At 46.2% G+C, this 17,362-nt stretch overlaps 1 protein-coding gene across 1 annotated transcript in view; it reads right to left on the bottom strand.

The window, feature by feature from the left end:
- Positions 1-1,091: 1,091 nt before the first annotated feature.
- Positions 1,092-17,362, bottom strand: part of kcnq1.2 (potassium voltage-gated channel, KQT-like subfamily, member 1.2) — a 162,614-nt gene continuing 146,343 nt past the window's right edge. The window contains exons 6-9 of the mRNA XM_072484001.1: positions 8,383-8,523; positions 7,476-7,586; positions 3,959-4,054; positions 1,092-1,097 (exon numbers count right to left, since the gene is read on the bottom strand). Coding sequence (XP_072340102.1) covers positions 1,092-1,097; positions 3,959-4,054; positions 7,476-7,586; positions 8,383-8,523 — 354 coding nt within the window. The remainder of the gene's footprint in view (positions 1,098-3,958; positions 4,055-7,475; positions 7,587-8,382; positions 8,524-17,362) is intronic.

The following is a 17,362-nucleotide window of genomic DNA, read 5'->3' as shown; positions in this document are numbered from 1 at the left end:
ACCATTCGAGATTCCTCCAATGCTGAAGCAGTCCATGTCTACAGTCAACAATATTGAACAACGTTTAGGCTTTGGCTGATAAGTGGCAAGTGACATTCGCACCACAGAAGTGTCAGACCCTCTCAAACAAGAGAGAGCCGAACCTTGGCATTCAATGGCATTACCACCGCTGAATCACCCACTATCAACATCATGAGGGTTACCGTTGACCAGAAATTAAACTGCGCGAGCCAAACAATTATTGTGGCGACAAGAGCAGGTCAGAGGCTGGGAGGTTTGTGGTGAGTAAACCATATCCCAACTCAACAAACCTGTCTACCATCCACTAGGCCCAAATGAGGAGTGTGATCGAATATTGTTCACTTGCCTCGATGACTGGAGCTCTAATAACACTGAAGAAGTTCAACACCATCCAGGACAAAGCGGCCTACTTGATCATCACCCCATCTACCATCTTAACATTCACTTGCTCCACCATTGAGGTACAATGGCAACAGTATCTATAAGATGCACTGCAACAACTTGCCATGTCTGCTATGACAGCACCTTCCAAACCTATTTTCTCCCATCACCTAGAAGGACAAGGACAATAGATGCATGGGAACGCCACCACCTGCAAGTTCTCGTCCATCCCACACAGCCCCCAGACTTGGAATTATGGGTTGCTGGACCAAATGACTGGAACTCCCTGACTAACAATATGGGTGTTACCCAAACTACAAGGACTGCCACAGTTCAAGAAAGTAGCTCATTACCACCTACTCGTGAGACATAGCGATCTGGGTCTCGCCTACAATGGGTGTGGCCTCAGGGGACGGGGGCATTCCCCGTTGGGGCACGGAAATAAACATGTCGTTAGATAGGGCTTTTGACTCACAAACTGTCTATTTAAGATGTACCTTTCACAGGAGATTTCAAGTAAGCCTAGGCACCAGTTTATCATGTGCCTCAATCCCTTCTATTTCCAGCAATGCTCCAAATGTTTAATTGAACCATTTATATTTCCAATTATCCCATGTGTGCAAGGGAAAAGAGCCACTTAATTTCCTTTCTAGATTTGATATGTAAAATTTACAAAACAAATACACCAGTTAAAGCTACATAAAGAACATAAGAACATTAGAATTAGGAACAGGAGTAGGCCATCTGGCCCCTCGAGCCTGCTCCGCCATTTAATGAGATCATGGCTGATCTTTGTGGACTCAGCTCCACTCTCCGGCCTGTACACCATAACCCTTAATCCCTTTATTCTTTAGAAAGGCAGCTATCTTTTTCTTAAAAACGTTTAAAGAAGGAGCCTCAACTGCTTCACTGGGCAAGGAATTCCAAAGATTCACAACCCTTTGGGTGAAGAAGTTCCTCCTACACTCCATTCTAAATCTACCTCCCCTTATTTTGAGGCTATGCCCCCTAGTTCTGCTTTCCCCGACCAGTGGAAACAACCTGCCCGCATCTATCCTATCTATTCCCTTCATAATTTTATATGTCTCAATAAGATCCCCCCGCATCCTTCTAAACTCCAATGAGTACAGTCCCAGTCTACTCAACCTCTCATCATAATCTAATCCCCTCAACTCTGGGATCAACCTAGAGTTATTTGAGTCCGGACTTACTGTTGCATATACTATGCCATTTAATGGACATGGTTTGGATAATTTTGTGTTGTGCAGTCAAGGTAGTTCATGCACTATATAGAAACATAGAAAATAGGAGCAGAAGGAGGCCCTTCGACCCTTCAAGCCTTACCCCACCTTCCCCCGATATCCCTTGAACCCCCTCGCCCCAGCTATATCTAACTGTTTCTTGAAAAGATACATCGCGGAATTCTCCGTCAGCGGGATCCTCCGGTCTGCGGCCACACCCATGAGTTTCCAAAGGCGCGGGGTGGCCACAATGGGAACCCCATTGGGCGGTTGTGGGAACGGAGAATCCCGCTGCCGGTGAGGGCGCGCCGCACCGGAAAACCCGACTCGAGGACCGGAGAATCCCGCCCTGTGTTTGGCTTCAACTACTTTCTGTAGTGGCGAATTCCACAGGCTCACCGCTCTCTGGGTGAAGAAATTTCTCCTCATCTCTGTCCTAAATGGTCTACCCCGTATCCTCAGGCTGGGACCCCTAGTTCTGGACACCCCCACCATTGGGAACATCCTTCTTGCATCTGCCCTGTCTAGTCCTGTCAGACGTTTAGGGCAGCACGGTAGCATTGTGGATAGCACAATTGCTTCACAGCTTCAGGGTCCCAGGTTCAATTCCGGCTTGGGTCACTGACTGTGCAGAGTCTGCACATCCCCCCCGTGTGTGCGTGGGTTTCCTCTGGGTGCTCCAGTTTCCTCCCACAGTCCAAAGATGTGCAGGTTAGGTGGATTGGCCATGATAAATTGCCCTTAGTGTCCAAAATTGCCCTTAGTGTTGGGTGGGGTTACTTGGTTATGGGGATAGGGTGGAGGTGTTGACCTTGGGTAGGGTGCTCTTTCCAAGAGCCGGTGCAGACTCAAAGGGCCGAATGGCCTCCTTCTGCACTGTAAATTCAATGATAATCTATGATTAATCTAGGACAAAGGTTCGGCACAACATCGTGGGCCGAAGGGCCTGTTCTGTGCTGTATTTTCTATGTTTTCTATGTTCTATGTTCTAAATTGCCCTTAGTGTCCAAAATTGCCCTTAGTGTTGGGTGGGGTTAATTGGTTATGGGGATAGGGTGGAGGTGTTGACCTTGGGTAGGGTGCTCTTTCTAAGAGCCGGCGCAGACTCGATGGGCCGAATGGCCTCCTTCTGCACTGTAAATTCTATGATTATTATTTATTGAATTTTATAGGTTTTTATGACATTCCCCCCTCATTCTTCTGAACTCCAGCGAATACAGTGCTAGCCGACTCCAATTTCTCCTCATATGACAATCCCACCATCCCAGGAATCAGTCTGGTAAACCTTCGCTGCTCTCCCTCCACAGCAAGAACATCCTTCCTCAGATAAGACCAAAACTGCCCACAATATTCCAGGTGTGACCTCACCAAGGCCCTGTGTAATTGCAGCAAGACATCCCTGCTCCTGTACTCAAATCCTCTCGCAATGAAGTCCAACATACCATTAGCCTTCTTTACCACCTCCTGTACCGGCACGCTTACCTTCAGTGACTGGTGTACTGAACACCCAGGACACCCAGATCTCATTGCACATTCCTCTCTCCTAATTTATGGCCATTCAGATAATAGTCTGCGTTCCATTTTCTGCTACCGAAATGGATAACCTCGCATGGATCCAAATTATACTGCATCTGCCATTCATTTGCCACTCACTCAACTTATCCAAATTACACTGAAGCATCTCTGAGTCCTCCTCACAGCTCACCCTCCCACCCAGCTTTGTGTTATCTGCAAATTTGGAGATATTACATTTTGTTCCTTCATCTGAATTATTAATATATAGAGTGGCTAGCTGGGGTCCCAGCACCGATCCCTGCAGTGTCCCTCTATTCACTGTCTGACAGTTTGAAAAAGATAATATAGATAATGGAAAGGAGGCAGGAATCTCCGTTTGGGAGACTATAGTCGGGATTCTCCACAGCCGTTTTCTGGTGCCGTGCCCCCGCCAGCAGCAGGATCCTCCGTCCCGACAGCCGGCCAATGGGGTTTCCCATTGTGGCCACCCCACGCCGTCGGTAAATCCGCAGTTGTGAGTGCGCTGCTGGCGAAGCGGAGGATCCAGCCCTATGTTCTCCCACCGGAGCTGAATTGCAATAGCTTCCTGATCCCCTTGCAGTCGTAAAGCAGGTTGCAATTCAGTGTTTCACACCATGCAAATCTATGCACGCCGTGAGATACAAGGGATTCCCGCTATTGGGCTGCCATCTTGAATAACCCCTTCATTCTTTTGTTATCAACTGGTCTACAGTATAATGCACTAATTCAAATCTCCTTGTGGTTTATGTTGACATAAATACTATATTTGCAATGCATACCTGAATGAGGGAGGCGGCGGCAGGTATTTGCCGACTGAAATGCTTTTGACGCTGTTTCTGTTGCACCTTGAGAGCAAATCCAGACCCCAATATGCCCTTAAAATTGAACACATCATGAAAGCATCATGAAAGCATGTCACAGCAGTTCAAAGCAAAATTATTAGACGACATTATGAGACTTCTTTTGTGAACTATGCAATCCACCCCTGGTACCAAATTAATTCCGGTAAAATATCAAACTAAATATGGAAAAATAACAAAGTTATAGAGGGAAAAGGCACGGTATAAAAGTCATCTTTTTTTTAACTCAGAGAGAAAGAACCGGTTCAGGGAATTATAAGCCAGTTTGCTTAACATCAGTGGTAGGAAGTATACTGAAATCCTTTCTCAAAGTTGGAAGAGAAAAACATTGGGAGCGCGATCTACCAGCCACGTTGCCCCCGAAAGGCGTGCGGCACAGCCGGTAGATGCCAGGAGATCTCCTTTCTGGGATCTATCCAGCTCGCTACGTCTCGTGAGATCTAACGCGATCTCGTGAGATGGCGTGATGTGAATCTCGCCTATTGTGGGAAGGATCACATTTTAGCAAATCTGCGTATTAGAGTCTTGCTAATGTAAGAGTCAGACAGCTGGCATCACACTAATCTGCACTTCCACAATCTACCCAAGGCGGGGGATCTAACACCCCCTCGCCTTGGAGATCTTGGGTGAGCCCCGTTCAGTGCTGGTCTCCACAAACAGGGACCAGATGGAACAGCACCCATGGGGAGGGGGGGTTCTCCCAGAAGATTGGAGGAACCCAGGTGATTGCCCTTTGTGCAGGGTGGCACCCTGGTACTGTTGGTGCTACCTGGGCACCTTGACACTTGCACTGCCAGCCTCCAGCCTGGCACCCTGGCAGTACCACCTGGATGCCACCCTGGCACGGCCAAGATGGGCACGGCCAAGCTGGCATTTTCCCCAAGCTGTGGATCAGACCCGCTGGATGCCCTGCCTGGTTGCGCGGGGGCCTGAGGACCCCCTATAGGTGAGGTTGGGCTTTGCAGGGGTTAGGAGGTCATATCAGGGGGTCAAGAGATTGGGATGCCATTTTTAAATCCTCTCCTGCACTGAGGAGCTCCAGTCATGGACCAAGTGTGGCCTCATTGGGGTGTTCCCCTCTAAGGCCCATATCTACCCAAATGGGCGATCAAAAGCGTAGTGTTTTTCAGCTCTGCTCGGCTAAACACGCTCGCTTGGGGACTCTGTTCCCATTCGGATAGATCGCGCCTCTGCAAACAACAAAAAAAGATCAGTCAACAGGTATTTCTAAAAGGAGGGTCATGTTTAACCAACCCCGCTCAATTATTTGAAGAAGTAATGTCGTGGATGTGATAATTTAGAAATCTCCCTTAGTGTACCCGAACAGGCGCCGGAATGTGGCGACGAGGGGCTTTTCACAGTAACTTCATTGCAGTGTTAATGTAAGCCTACTTGTGACAATGATAAAGATTATTATTGTATTATGATGGGCTGGATTCTCCATCGGCTGACGCTGGAATCGGGAAACGCGATTGGGTGTATTGTGGCAGCAGGGGGTGCCAGGCTGGCATTTGTCACATGATGGGGATCGGGCTCGGCGGTGCCCTGCCCAGGTGCGGGGACGTCCGAAGACCCCCTTATAGGTGTGTTGCGGCTTGGGGGGCTTCGGGGATCGAGTTGGGGACTCAAGGGATCGGGACGCCAATTAAAAATGGCAGAAAACAGGGCTAATTGCGGCCTCGTTGGGGAGTTCCCCGCTGAGGCCTCCGATCTACTCAGGTGGGTTTTGGATAGTGGAGTGTTTCTCAGCGCTTACGCGCTTGGAAGCACCCAGCTACTCTCGCGCTACGTGACTCTGTCCCCATTCGGATACATCACGTCCTTGTTCTCCTAGTCAGCTGGTTCTTCTAACATGCCCCCTACCCCTCTCTAAACTTGATTCATCATGTACTATATTGTGCAGTTTAAGGAGAGTATGCATGTGTATCCAGCCCATGCACAAGACATAGGCCGTGATTTTCCCACTGCATTGCGCCCAGCCCTGATCCTGATCCCGTTATGTTTGGTGCAGAGCGAGAGAGGCCAAAAACAGGTTTCAACCAAGTGTTGAGCGGGTCACGATGCCCCTGCCCCATGCAACACCCCACGCAATTCGGATCAAGACCTCACTGGCCATGATCCAGATCAGCATATTTAAATGAGTCATTAAACTCATTTGAATATGTACAGTCCATTCGCAGCTGCTGTCTCCCACCTCCCGGTAGTCACGGCCCTCCCTCGGAAGCCCGACATCGGTGCGAAACAGTATTGGTCTCCAAACGGAAACTAGACATGATGGCCAGGTCGGGGGGGGGGGGGGGGGGTTGCAGGTCATTGGAACCCCCCGGGTGGTCAGGGACTAGGCAGGGCAGCCCTTGCCTGCCATCCTGGTAGTGTCAACCTGGCAGCCTGGCAGTGTCAACCTGGCACCCTGGCAATGTTAACCTGGCACCCTGGCAGTGTTAACCTGGCACCCTGGCAGTGTTAACCTGGCACCCTGGCAGTGCCAACCTGGCACCCTGGCAGTGTTAACCTGGCACCCTGGCAGTGTTAACCTGGCACCCTGGCAGTGCCAACCTGGCACCCTGGCAGTGACAACCTGGCACCCTGGCAGTGTTAACCTGGCACCCTGGCAGTGTTAACCTGGCACCCTGGCAGTGCCAACCTGGCACCCTGGCAGTGCCACCTTGGCACACTGGCAATGTTATCCTGGCACTGAGGGGACAACGCCCAGGTGACAGGTTGACACTGCCAGGGTATAGGAGCAAGGCCTGAGGGGAGCTATGCCCATGAACGTTGAGGGTATATGAAGGGGGGTTATGAAGGGTGGGGGGGGGGGGTGAACGGGGGCAGAACCTATAAGGGGTAGGCGGATTGACAGGAGGGGACCTTTAAGGTGGAGGTGCCCTCAGTGACCCCAAAGCGGGGTATGCTCACTTGGGTGGGGGAGGGGGGGCAACGCTCCGATGCCGTCGAGGATGGATGGGTGTGGGTCCAGGTCACCCTCAGGCCTGAGTGCTGTGGGGGGGGTCATGCGGACTTTAGTGATTGGGGAGTTTCCCCTCCGGGGTCGAGGGTTAGGGGTATTGTCCATATATACAGAGGGGGGGGGTCACAATGTCTGTGGATAGGGGCTGTGGGGAACCCTCAACCTAACTTTGACATCTGGGCAACCTTCAAAAATGGCGCCCCGATCAGCGTCATTCGTTCCCCATTGCAGAAAAAAATTCCAAGTTTGCGATTTTTCAGTGAGAAACTCCCCAAGCTCCAAACAAAATGACTAAGGGTGAGTGAAGACCGATCTGGCTCGGGCCCAAACATCCTGCGGGAATCACCCACCACACCCACCCAAAATGGCACTTATTGGGGGAAAGGAATTTTGTCCATAATCTTATTATTCCTGACATTCAAAGGAGAAAAGCAATGTTGAGCAGGGAAAGGTGGGCAATTTACTTACTGCTGGAAGTGCAAAGAAAGATATAGCAAAGACAGAGAAGCAAGATGCTATTGTCTTTCCAATCCATGTCTGTGGAACTTTGTCACCATATCCAATTGTTGTAACCGTTACCTAAGAGAAAAAGGCAAGATGGGTGAAATTACTAAGTGCAGTTTGCAATAAGCTTTAAATTTAAAAGAGAAACTTTATGCCGTCACTATCTGTGGAGTTTTTGTGGAATTCGGGACGTAAACCATTGCTAACAGATAAAGTATTTTTTATTCAAAATGCGTCCTCCATCTTATTTATTAATATGAAAACTCAACAATTTTGCTTGATATTTCTTCGGTAAAATTTCCTTAGACAAGGTTTGCATCTTGAATTATGCAAAATGTGAAGTAAGTCTGATGGGGTACTTTTAAATCAAAGTTTATCCTGACTGAAGACAGTGAACATTCAAAAGCTTTGTTTAAATCTTGTTTTCAATGTTATCCCTTCTGCTGCAGGGAGGTATGTAAGATCTCTCTTGAGGCACTCCATGGTATCACCAAAAGGAAAGAGGTCGTATGTGCCCTGGATTGATTCCATTGCAAACAACATAGGCCATGACATTGGACTATCCCGGGAGCCGACCTAGAGTTTCATGACATCAAGAGAGTCTCTTTTTTTTAATCAGCATGCAGGATTTCCATTCCTGCTTCATTTCTTTTACAACACTGCAGCCAATTGAGTGGCAGCAGTACAAAGTACAAATTGAGTATTTTGGTAATTGTCATTTCAAAAATGTGTCCTTTGGAGCTTTGCGATTTAAAAAAAAATGTTATACTGAAAAATACTAACCCTAAAGTGCATCATGAGAGCAAATTTCACTAATCTTACTCTCATGTGAAAACGCCACTGACGATATTGTAGAAAATACAGAACTCACCACGCCCCACCACAAGGCATCAGCATAACTTCCAAATCCAGTCATCCCTTTCTCATCAACTGCATCTTTCTCAGCCAGGTACACAAAATAGGAAGAGAATATCAGACCCAGAAAGCCTATATATAAAGTTGTTATCAGTTCCTGCAAAACAAGGAACCCATCATCAATGAGGCACCGGCTGAATTCCGATCATCGGTCACTGTGAACGTCTGTGGCTTTTAGGCCAAGTCTCACTTTAAATTATATTTTACAGATGGATGAAATTTACGCGCGCACAATCCCCATGTATTACTCCCATCATTGCAGAGAACATTTGCTGGGAAATCAATTCAATCATCTATTACTGATCAGCATATGGGGTGCCGCCTCCAGCCAGTGTTGGCGTTGCCACCATCTCCAGTGCCAGGGACCTAAATTTGATTCCCAACTTGGGTCACTGTACGGAGTCTGCACGTTCTCCCCGTGTCTGCGTGGGTTGCCTCCGGATGTTCCGGTTTCCTCCCACATGACCCAAAAAGACGTGTTTGTTAGGTGAATTGGACATTCTAAATTCTCCCTCTGTGTACCTGAACAAGAATGTGGCGACTAGGGGATTTTCACAGTAACTTCATGACAGTGTTGATGTGAGCCTACTTGTGACAATAAAGATTATTATTATGAGCAGCACTTCTATCTTCAGTAATTTAGAAACTACAGGCTGAATCATAACACTGAAAATCAGGTGGTGATGATGCACTCCAGCAGCCCCCCCCCCCCCACCATCCCCCTCAGCATCCCCCCATCCCCATAACCCCCTCACACACACCCAGACACCCAGCAATTACAGAAGACTTCAAGCATTCAGGTGAAACCTCTGATCATAGAAGTGCTGATAATATTAATCTTTATTATTGTCACAAGTAGGCTTACATTAACACTGCAATGAAGTTACTGTGAAAAGCCCCCAGTCCTGTAGTAATAGTCCCTTTCCAGGGACATGCAGACATGGTCATATCCACGGAAGAGAGGCAGACAAACCCCTCGAATGTCCGCTCGCTGAACCAACTCATTTTTGCAAATGGTAACCATCAATAAAAGCATACACAAGCACAACTGTGTCCGTGAAGATAAACCGTATACCCAGGCAAAGAAATGGGTCAAATCTCTCTTGATTGACTCTCAAGATACGTAATTAATCAATTCCATTCACCTGTATATCCTTAACTTTAATAATACAATTAACTTACCAGGAACAGATGCACCTCATTTCTTCAAATCAGAATTTCCTAATATACAAACAATATTTCAAAAAACGAGAAAAAGAAAAAAAGGATTTCCATAATCTGTACACCAAGACAACCCTCTACTGAACCCCCAATAGTCCCTTTGTGCAAGCATTTCTGTCTGTAAGGCAATCCTACAAATGATCTGCTTCGACCCATTTTATCTTGGAGATTTATTTTCTTTCTCACATTTCTTTTACACAAGCAAGGTCTATCCGTAACCTTTCCTCAGTCACATTGTTTTGTTGAGTGTTTGTTATGTTAATCCACTGGGAACTATTAACCACACACCATTCATTGGGTAAACTATTCTTGGAACACCCCTTGCATAGAATTTTCCCTAAAATATTTGTTAGGTAAAATCCCAGATTTAACTACTTTAGAGTAGTTTTGTGTTGGTGGAGTTCGATAAGCTGAAGGGCCTCGTCTGCACTGGATGATTTTATAGTTCTATGAAAAGTGGAGCCGGCTCAAAGGGCTAAATGGCTAACTCCTGTCCCCAATGTATCCCCACTGAGTTAGTGAGAAATCTAATGTGGTGGCAGTTTTAGTTATAAGCAGATATCTTGAATAAGTCTATGGTAGAACAATGAACCCAGGAAATGGATATAAAGAAGAAAATCTACCTTTAACTTATTACTCCAAACATTTTGTTCAGTCTTTATATTGTAGTCTTTTAAACTTTTAATACCTACATCTATTGTCACGACCCCCTGGGCTAGGGTGTGGTCAATTCCAGCCCCACTTGACCCGGAGTCACAACACAGGTGAAATTTGAATTACCCTGAATACAAGTGGCTTTGATTGAGTTCAAAGAATCGTAGAACCCCTACAGTGCCTAATGAGGCTATTCAGCCCACGGCTCTGCACCGACCTTCTGAAAGAGCCCCCTAACCTAGGCCCTATCCCCCCACTATATCCTTGTAACCCCACCTAGCATTTCCAATCCACCTAACCTGCACATCTTTGGACGGTGGGAGAAAAACAGAGAACCCGGGGGAAATCCACACAGATATGGGGAGGAAGTGCAAACTCCACACAGACAGTCACCCGAGGTAAGAATTGAACCCGGGTCCTTGGCGCTGTGAGGCAGCAGTACTAACCACTGTGCCACCGTGCTGCCTCCCTCCCTATATTCACCAGGTTTGTAAAATTTAGACACAAGTAACCTTTTATTATTAATAGCAATTATAATTAAATAGGCAAAAAATACAACTGGCTATCCAATACCCCTTTTCTAACCACCAACCCCCTCCCCCTTTCTAACCATCCCCACTCTCTACACACACACACACACACACACAGACAGACAAACAACACAGGGGAAGGGGGAAGTGATTGAGAGATAAAGAAAATATGATTTAAAAAGAAGATAAAGGATCTTTGATGTACTAGGATGGCTTCTAGTAAGTGTCTTTCTGAGGTTCAGCTTTTTTTTTCGGTACATCTTCCTTCTTGGAATGAAATGGTTTTCCCTAGCACGGTTGTCTATTTTTTCAGTAGATGCAGGACCTTTCAAGTTTACAGTAAAGTTATGCCAGGCACTCACCAGTTTTAGAACAACAAAACAGTTCTTTACTTCAGCAACGAGAGAGAGAGACTTTTCTTTTCATTTCCAAGATCTAAACACTTCTGTCAAGCTCTCTCAGAAAGCATCACGCAGGAACCAATCACTGACTGTTGTCAGGCAGAACACTGTCCCTGGCCAACACACCGAATGCCAGCCAACCAACTTCCTCCAAAGCCGGTTCCAAAGATTCATTCGTCGCCAACAAGTTTCCCCTCTCCAAAAATACAAAACCTAGGAACACAATGTCTTGACAAGCAGGCTACTTCAGCTTGAGTCCTCTGCTTAAAGTTCAAGGACCAAAACTAAGAAAATAAAATGGGAACAAAGGAAATAAACAAGAAGGCATCTCACACTATAAAATTAGTTCCAGCTCTGGAGTAACAGTACCCCAGAGAAGTTTACGTTATGGAATTAAGCCTCACTGTTCTAAAGCCAAGGAGTGCACGTGTACAACTGTGCTTCAAAAGAGCTTTTCAACTCTGGTTGGAATAATTTTATCCTTGCATTCTTCAATTAAAGTCAACTGAACCTTTGAGCCACTGTTACTGTTTCTAAAATAACAGCTGTGAGTAATCAACATTTTTGAGTTCAGTTGCCCCAGCTATTTTCACCCATAATCTTTTTCGGGTTAGACAAACAGAAAACAACAATCTTGTCAGTTTAAATGTCCTACTTAACTATATGAGACTATTAACATATTTAACTGCCAAGGTAGCAAGTCATTAGTCCTTATAACCATATATAATGACATTTCCATGAAAAAGTCTTCATATTTCATGAAGATGAGTTTATAACTGAGAACAGATGAAAAGCAATTTCAAAGCAATCTCGTTGGAATTAGTCCACAATCTTTCCGTCAATATAATTCGAATTTAGTGTTAATGGCCCAGATTTCCTTTGTATATTTATTGTGCACGAACAGAGAAACAGGAGACGGCCATGTAGTCCCTTGAGCTTGTTCTGGTCTCGAGCACAGAGAATTCCAAAGATCCCAAATCCTCCAAGAGAGGAAATTCATCCTCACCTATGTGTTAAATGAGAGTCCCCTTATTATGAAACTCTATCCAATTGTTCTAGATTCTTCCATGAGACCTGTCAAGAGCCTCAGAATTTTAGATGTTCTCTCATTCCTGTAAACTCCAATGGGTATCATAGATTATCATAGAATTTACAGTGCAGAAGGAGGCCATTCGGCCCATCGAGTCTGCACCGGCTCTTGGAAAGAGCACCCTACCCAAGGTCAACACCTCCACCCTATACCCATAACCCAGTAGCCCCACCCAACACTAAGGGCAATTTTGGGCATTAAGGGCAATTAATCATGGCCAATCCACCTAACCTGCACATCTTTGGACTGTGGGAGGAAACCGGAGCACCCGGAGGAAACCCACGCACACACGGGGAGGATGTGCAGACTCCGCACAGACAGTGACCCAAGCCGGAATCGAACCTGGGACCCTGGAGCTGTGAAGCAATTGTGCTATCCACAAGGCTACCGTGCTGCACCATAGCTCGGTGCTACTGAGCAGGTATAGGCCCAACCTGCTCAGCATTTCCTCATCAGGCAACACCTTCAGCCCAGGAATTGATCCAATGAATCTTTTCAATGCTCTTGGCGTGGGCTCACAAATACCCTGCACAATACTTCCCGACTATTATACTCCATCCCCTTGCAATATAGGCCTTCAGTTCCATTTGCCTTCAGAATTATCAGCTGAACTTGCATGCTAACTTTGTGTATAAGTAGAAACATATTTAAAACTTCCTTAACAAAGAACAAAGAACAGAGAAAATTACAGCACAGGAACAGGCCCTTCGGCCCTCCCAGCCTGCGCCGATCCAGATCCTTTATCTAAACCTGTCTTCTACTTTCCAAGGATCTACTTCCCTCTGTTCCCCGCCCGTTCATGTATCTGTCTAGATGCATCTTAAATAGAACAAAGAACAAAGAACAAAGAAATGTACAGCACAGGAACAGGCCCTTCGGCCCTCCAAGCCCGTGCCGACCATGCTGCCCGACTAAACTACAATCTTCTACACTTCCTGGGTCCGTATCCTTCTATTCCCATCCTATTCATATATTTGTCAAGATGCCCCTTAAATGTCCCTATCGTCCCTGCTTCCACTACCTCCTCCGGTAGCGAGTTCCAGGCACCCACTACCCTCTGCGTAAAAAACTTGCCTCGTACATCTACTCTAAACCTTGCCCCTCTCACCTTAAACCTATGCCCCCTAGTAATTGACCCCTCTACCCTGGGGAAAAGCCTCTGACTATCCACTCTGTCTATGCCCCTCATAATTTTGTATACCTCTATCAGGTCTCCCCTCAACCTCCTTCGTTCCAGTGAGAACAAACCGAGTTTATTCAACCGCTCCTCATAGCTAATGCCCTCCATACCAGGCAACATTCTGGTAAATCTCTTCTGCACCCTCTCTAAAGCCTCCACATCCTTCTGGTAGTGTGGCGACCAGAATTGAACACTATACTCCAAGTGTGGCCTAACTAAGGTTCTATACAGCTGCAACATGACTTGCCAATTCTTATACTCAATGCCCCGGCCAATGAAGGCAAGCATGCCGTATGCCTTCTTGACTACCTTCTCCACCTGTGTTGCCCCTTTCAATGACGTGTGGACCTGTACTCCTAGATCTCTTTGACTTTCAATACTCTTGAGGGTTCTACCATTCACTGTATATTCCCTACCTGCATTAGACCTTCCAAAATGCATTACCTCACATTTGTCCGGATTAAACTCCATCTGCCATCTCTCCGCCCAAGTCTCCAGACAATCTAAATCCTGCTGTATTCTCCGACAGTCCTCATCGCTATCCGCAATTCCACCAACCTTTGTGTCGTCTGCAAACTTACTAATCAGACCAGTTACATTTTCCTCCAAATCATTTATATATACTACAAAGAGCAAAGGTCCCAGCACTGATCCCTGCGGAACACCACTGGTCACAGCCCTCCAATTAGAAAAGCATCCCTCCATTGCTACTCTCTGCCTTCTATGGCCTAGCCAGTTCTGTATCCACCTTGCCAGCTCACCCCTGATCCCGTGTGACTTCACCTTTTGTACTAGTCTACCATGAGGGACCTTGTCAAAGGCCTTACTGAAGTCCATATAGACAACATCTACTGCCCTACCTGCATCAATCATCTTAGTGACCTCCTCGAAAAACTCTATCAAGTTAGTGAGACACGACCTCCCCTTCACAAAACCGTGCTGCCTCTCACTAATACGTCCATTTGCTTCCAAATGGGAGTAGATCGTGTCTCGAAGAATTCTCTCCAGTAATTTCCCTACCACTGAAGTAAGGCTCACCGGCCTGTAGTTCCCGGGATTATCCTTGCTACCCTTCTTAAACAGAGGAACAACATTGGCTATTCTCCAGTCCTCCGGGACATCCCTGAAGACAGCGAGGATCCAAAGATTTCTGTCAAGGCCTCAGCAATTTCCTCTCCAGCCTCCTTCAGTATTCTGGGGTAGATCCCATCAGGCCCTGGGGACTTATCTACCGTAATATTTTTTAAGACACCCAACACCTCGTCTTTTTGGATCACAATGTGACCCAGGCTATCTACACCCCCTTCTCCAGACTCAACATCTACCAATTCCTTCTCTTTGGTGAATACTGATGCAAAGTATTCATTTAGTACCTCGCCCATTTCCTCTGGCTCCACACATAGATTCCCTTGCCTATCCTTCAGTGGGCCAACCCTTTCCCTGGCTACCCTCTTGCTTTTTATGTACGTGTAAAAAGCCTTGGGATTTTCCTTAACCCTATTTGCCAATGACTTTTCGTGACCCCTTCTAGCCCTCCTGACTCCTTGCTTAAGTTCCTTCCTACTTTCCTTATATTCCACGCAGGCTTCGTCTGTTCCCAGCCTTTTAGCCCTGACAAATGCCTCCTTTTTCTTTTTGACGAGGCCTACAATATCACTCGTCATCCAAGGTTCCCGAAAATTGCAGTATTTATCTTTCTTCCTCACAGGAACATGCCGGTTCTGTATTCCTTTCAACTGCCACTTGAAAGCCTCCCACATGTCAGATGTTGATTTGCCCTCAAACATCCGCCCCCAATCTATGTTCTTCTGTTCCCGCCTAATATTGTTATAATTAGCCTTCCCCCAATTTAGCACATTCATCCTCGGACCACTCTTATCCTTGTCCACCAGTACTTTAAAACTTACTGAATTGTGGTCACTGTTACCGAAATGCTCCCCTACTGAAACATCTACCACCTGGCCGGGCTCATTCCCCAATACCAGGTCCAGTACCGCCCCTTCCCTATGATGCTATCGTGCCCGCCTCTTCCACCTCCGCTGGCAAAGCGTTCCAGGCACCCACCACCCTCTGCATAAAAAACTTTCCACACACATCTCCCTTAAACTTTCCCCTTCTCACCTTGAAATCGTGACCCCTTGTAATTGACACCCCCACTCTTGGAAAAAGCTTGTTGCTATCCATCCTGTCCATACCGCTCATAATTTTACAGTCCTCAATCAGGTCCCCCCTCAACCTCCGTCTTTCCAATGGAAACAATCCTAATCTACTCAACCTTTCTTCATAGCTAGCAGCCTCCATACCAGGCAATACCCTGGTGAACCTCCTCTGTACCCTCTCTAAAGCATCCACATCCTTCTGGTAATGTGGCAACCAGAACTGCACGCAGTATTCCAAATGTGGCCTAACCAAAGTCCTATACAACTGTAACATGATCTGCCGACTCTTGTACTCAATACCCCGTCCGATGAAGGCAAGCATGCTGTATGCCTTCTTGACCACTCTATCGAGCCACCTTCAGGGTACAATGGACCTGGACTCCCAGATCTCTCTGTACATCAATTTTCCCCAGGACTCTTCCATTGACCGTATAGTCCACTCTTGAATTAGATCTTCCAAAATGCATCACCTTGCATTTGCCTGGATTGAACTCCATCTGCCATTTCTCTGCCCAACTCTCCAATCTATCTGTATTTTGCTGTATTCTCTGACAGTCTTCCTCACTATCTGCAACTCCACCAATCTTAGTATCATCTGCAAACTTGCTAATCAGACCACCTATACCTTCGCCCAGATCATTTCAAATCAGACCAAAATTTCATTTCAAATAATTCCAAAATCGGGTTACAAAATTTAATTTGCCAAGTATATTATGGATTTCAGAACACAATTAAAAACTGAATTTTAATTGGACAGTAGCATTCATATAATTACCATTTAACTGACAATATAGTTCACATTTCATACACAACACCGCTACTAATATAAAATATTGTCTCCTCCAACACACCATGGTAACACCATAGCAAATCCAGTCACATTTCCATAAAATTATGAATGCCTTCTGAATTTTATCAAAAATTTAGCTGCTTGTAATAGCTAGTCCCTTTAAGGGGTTAGTCTCTTTAAGGAAATTCTCCGAGGGAGGGGTCATGTGACCCATCATTCCGATCAGGATTGTGAGTGGGGGAATCACTGGGATGTGTTGGAACTTGTCCCAACAGTTGGACCCTGAAGCTGAGTTTGGAAAGACCATTTTAAAGTACGCTATAAATAGTTGTTTCCGGTTGGAATTGAATTTTTGTTTCTAACTGGTGGAGCCAATCCTTGAAGTTATTACATTGGCGATGTGGTAAAGACCAGGGATTCAGATTGCACGAATTCATGGAATTCGATTGCAAGATGCGCAGAACATGCCCAGTCTGCAAGGAAGTTGAAATGCCTCTTTTCGGGAAACTAGAGCCATTCTATCCTGCGACAGAAGATTAGGTACAGTTTGTGGAATCTCCGTGTGAATGAAATAGAGGGGGAGGAGAAGCATGTGGGACACAGACATACAGTCTGATTTGAAGCTTAACGTCCCCAGATGCCCTGATCGCAAGATATTTGCAGAGATCATAGAGTTACTCAAAGGACATTACCACCCCAAGCCCCCAGTAACTTTACAGTGTTACAAGTTTAATTTGACCAGGAGAGACCCAAGGGAGATCATTGCAGCCTTTATTCAAGGCCTAAGAAGGCGACAGAGCGTTGCAATTCTTGGACAATGTTAAATAAGATGCCAAGAGATCGTTTAGTATGTGGCATTAAAGATGAAGCCATGCAAAAGAATCTTTAGGCAGAATCAGAAGTAGATTTTA

This window comes from Scyliorhinus torazame, chromosome 19 (genome assembly GCF_047496885.1).
Source record: "Scyliorhinus torazame isolate Kashiwa2021f chromosome 19, sScyTor2.1, whole genome shotgun sequence".
Taxonomy (NCBI): domain Eukaryota; kingdom Metazoa; phylum Chordata; class Chondrichthyes; order Carcharhiniformes; family Scyliorhinidae; genus Scyliorhinus; species Scyliorhinus torazame.
Note: the sequence above shows the minus strand (reverse complement) of the source record. Positions and strands in the feature narration are given on the sequence as shown.